General features: G+C 38.6%; 1 protein-coding gene across 1 annotated transcript; it reads left to right on the top strand.

Annotated features, from left to right (window-relative positions):
- Positions 1–242: 242 nt before the first annotated feature.
- LOC115008282 (odorant receptor 131-2-like) lies at positions 243–1,956 on the top strand. The gene is made up of 2 exons (XM_029431782.1): positions 243–392; positions 1,189–1,956. The coding sequence occupies exons 1-2, from the start codon at positions 243–245 to the stop codon at positions 1,954–1,956; spliced, it is 918 nt and encodes a 305-aa protein (XP_029287642.1).
- Positions 1,957–2,427: the final 471 nt, after the last annotated feature.

Below are 2,427 nucleotides of genomic sequence, written 5' to 3'. Positions count from 1 at the left end.
CTTGCAAAAAACAAGATAACATTTGGACCCACCACATGATAATGTTATATTTACCCACGGTACCCTCTGTACCTACCGTACTTATGGTACCCTCGGTACTGTAGAAAAACAAGTACCGTCTTTTCTTCAGAATTTTGCCATCGCCTTGGTTCCGAAGTATCGTGACATCCCTAACCCCTACTGTAAATATTTACTTTTTATTTTCTTTACTATCATTTTTCTTTTCTTTTCAGTTACAAGAGATGAACGCGTCATCTCCCAATCTGACGGTGGTTTTACAGTATCGAGACTCCTTCACTAAAGCTGTGACCAAGAACGTGATTGTTGTGGTTATCGGGATCTCCATCAACTGCATCAATGCATGCCTCATTCACACTTTCTGCAAACACCAGGTCTGATGTAGGCAACACAGCAACTCTGTAGGAAGCTGTAGACTAATGTTGAAGTCGTCTTAATCACACTTTGATTCCAAAAGAGACATTTCCTAATGTGGGTCTACAGTTCGGGTTAGTTTTTGATTTGGTGCAATAAGAAATCTGGATGTGAACCTTCAAGTCTTGCTGGAGGGCAGCAGCTTGATAATCGGAATAAACTGGAATTATTCCAGTAATATGGCTTTACATCATGTTCCTTCAAACAGATTTCTTCGTGATGGAACATTTTAGGTGACGTATCCATCGTGCCATTTTTGGTCAACATGGAAGCTGCTGTAGTGGTTGCTAAGAGAAGTTAGCTTAATGTGTTTCCATGTGAGTCCAGTAACCTGTACAGCTTCATCAATATCATTGAGGGATGGTTACATTTGTGTGGCCACTTTACTGTCTCTTTTCCCATTGTTGTATCTAGGTAGCTAGCAATTGACGGGAAGATGATATCCCCCAAAAGATTGATTGATTCTTTCAACAAGCCGTCAATGGGCACAACACCAGATATTTCTGAACCACAGCACAGATAAGAGGTCTGGAACCGGGATAGAAGCTGAGCTGGTCCTTACATCAAACTCACAATTTGTATGGCGGTATTTAGCAGCTAGCTAAGTTAGATACAATGATTGATAAACTGGCAAAGACTGTGGTTGGAATCCCCTATTTAACTTTTGAGTATATGCTATCCCTGTTTCAAGACAAAGCTCTGACCTCAGACTTCCAGGTTTTTCAAACCTTTTTGCTTTTCTTCCCCACCCTTCAGATCTTCTACATGAATCCTCGCTACATCCTCTTCATTCACCTGGTGGTCAACGACATGATCCAAGTGACGCTGTCCGTCATCCTGTTTGTCATCAGCTACACCATCTACAAAATAAACGTCTCCGTTTGTTGCACCTTCATCCTAGTTACTCTTATCACCACTGAAAACACGCCTCTGAATCTGGCTTCCATGGCGGTAGAGTGCTACGTCGCCATCTGCCTCCCCCTTCGCCACGTGCAGATCTGTACAATCCCAAGGATATTGATGCTGATTGGTTTAATCTGGACAACAAGCATGTTGTCTGTTTTTCCTGATCTGTTCATCACTTTGACCACAGAGCCACTGGACTTCTTCCATTCCAGAGTCTTCTGCGTCAGACAAAATGTCTTCCCAGATCCCCTCATCCTCAAGAAGAGAGATATCACATATTCAGTGTATCTAGTTATAATTTGGATCACCATCTTTTACACATATCTCATAATTATGTTCACTGCACAAACAGCTAGCAAAGATGCTAAAAAGGCCAGAAACACAATCCTGCTTCATGGGTTTCAGCTGCTGCTTTGCATGCTGTCATATGTAACCCCCCAGTTCCGAGACGCTCTGCTGCAATGGTTCCCTAAAAGTTATACAGACTTGCTCTTTGCTGTCTATATTACCATACAGATCCTGCCACGATCGATTAGTCCAATCATCTATGGCATACGAGACAAGACTTTCAGAATGTACTTGAAAAGGTATCTGCTGTGTAAAATGAACCCACAGTAATATTCAGTTCATGGATTATAATATTAAAGACTTTCAAAAACCTTAAATGCTCGACATGAAGATCCTAAAACTTACCAAATATTTCTTTGACTTTACTTTGAGTTAGAAACTCCATGTTTGGTCCAAATTAAAAGACTTCGACAGAATTTGTTCATTTTTGTTAATCTTATGAAATAATAGTGACAACGGTGTGTTGCCGATACTATCGAAGCCCAAAGGGAACTTTATTAAATGATATACATATACATATATATATATATACATATATATTTATATATATATATATACATTATATATATATATATATATTTGTTTTATTTTAATAAAACCAATGACAACATTTCTCATATATATATATATATATTTGATCTATGTATATAAAAATGTCAGAAAATGCGGTTTTAAGCACCTCAAATGTGGATTTCTTTCGATTAATCTAGAAAATGAATCTGCTGATTAATCAATAAAGAA

Source organism: Cottoperca gobio, chromosome 5 (genome assembly GCF_900634415.1).
Source record: "Cottoperca gobio chromosome 5, fCotGob3.1, whole genome shotgun sequence".
Taxonomy (NCBI): Eukaryota; Metazoa; Chordata; class Actinopteri; order Perciformes; family Bovichtidae; genus Cottoperca; species Cottoperca gobio.
The sequence above is the reverse complement of the archived record's forward strand: the minus strand, read 5'-3'. Positions and strand labels throughout refer to the sequence as shown.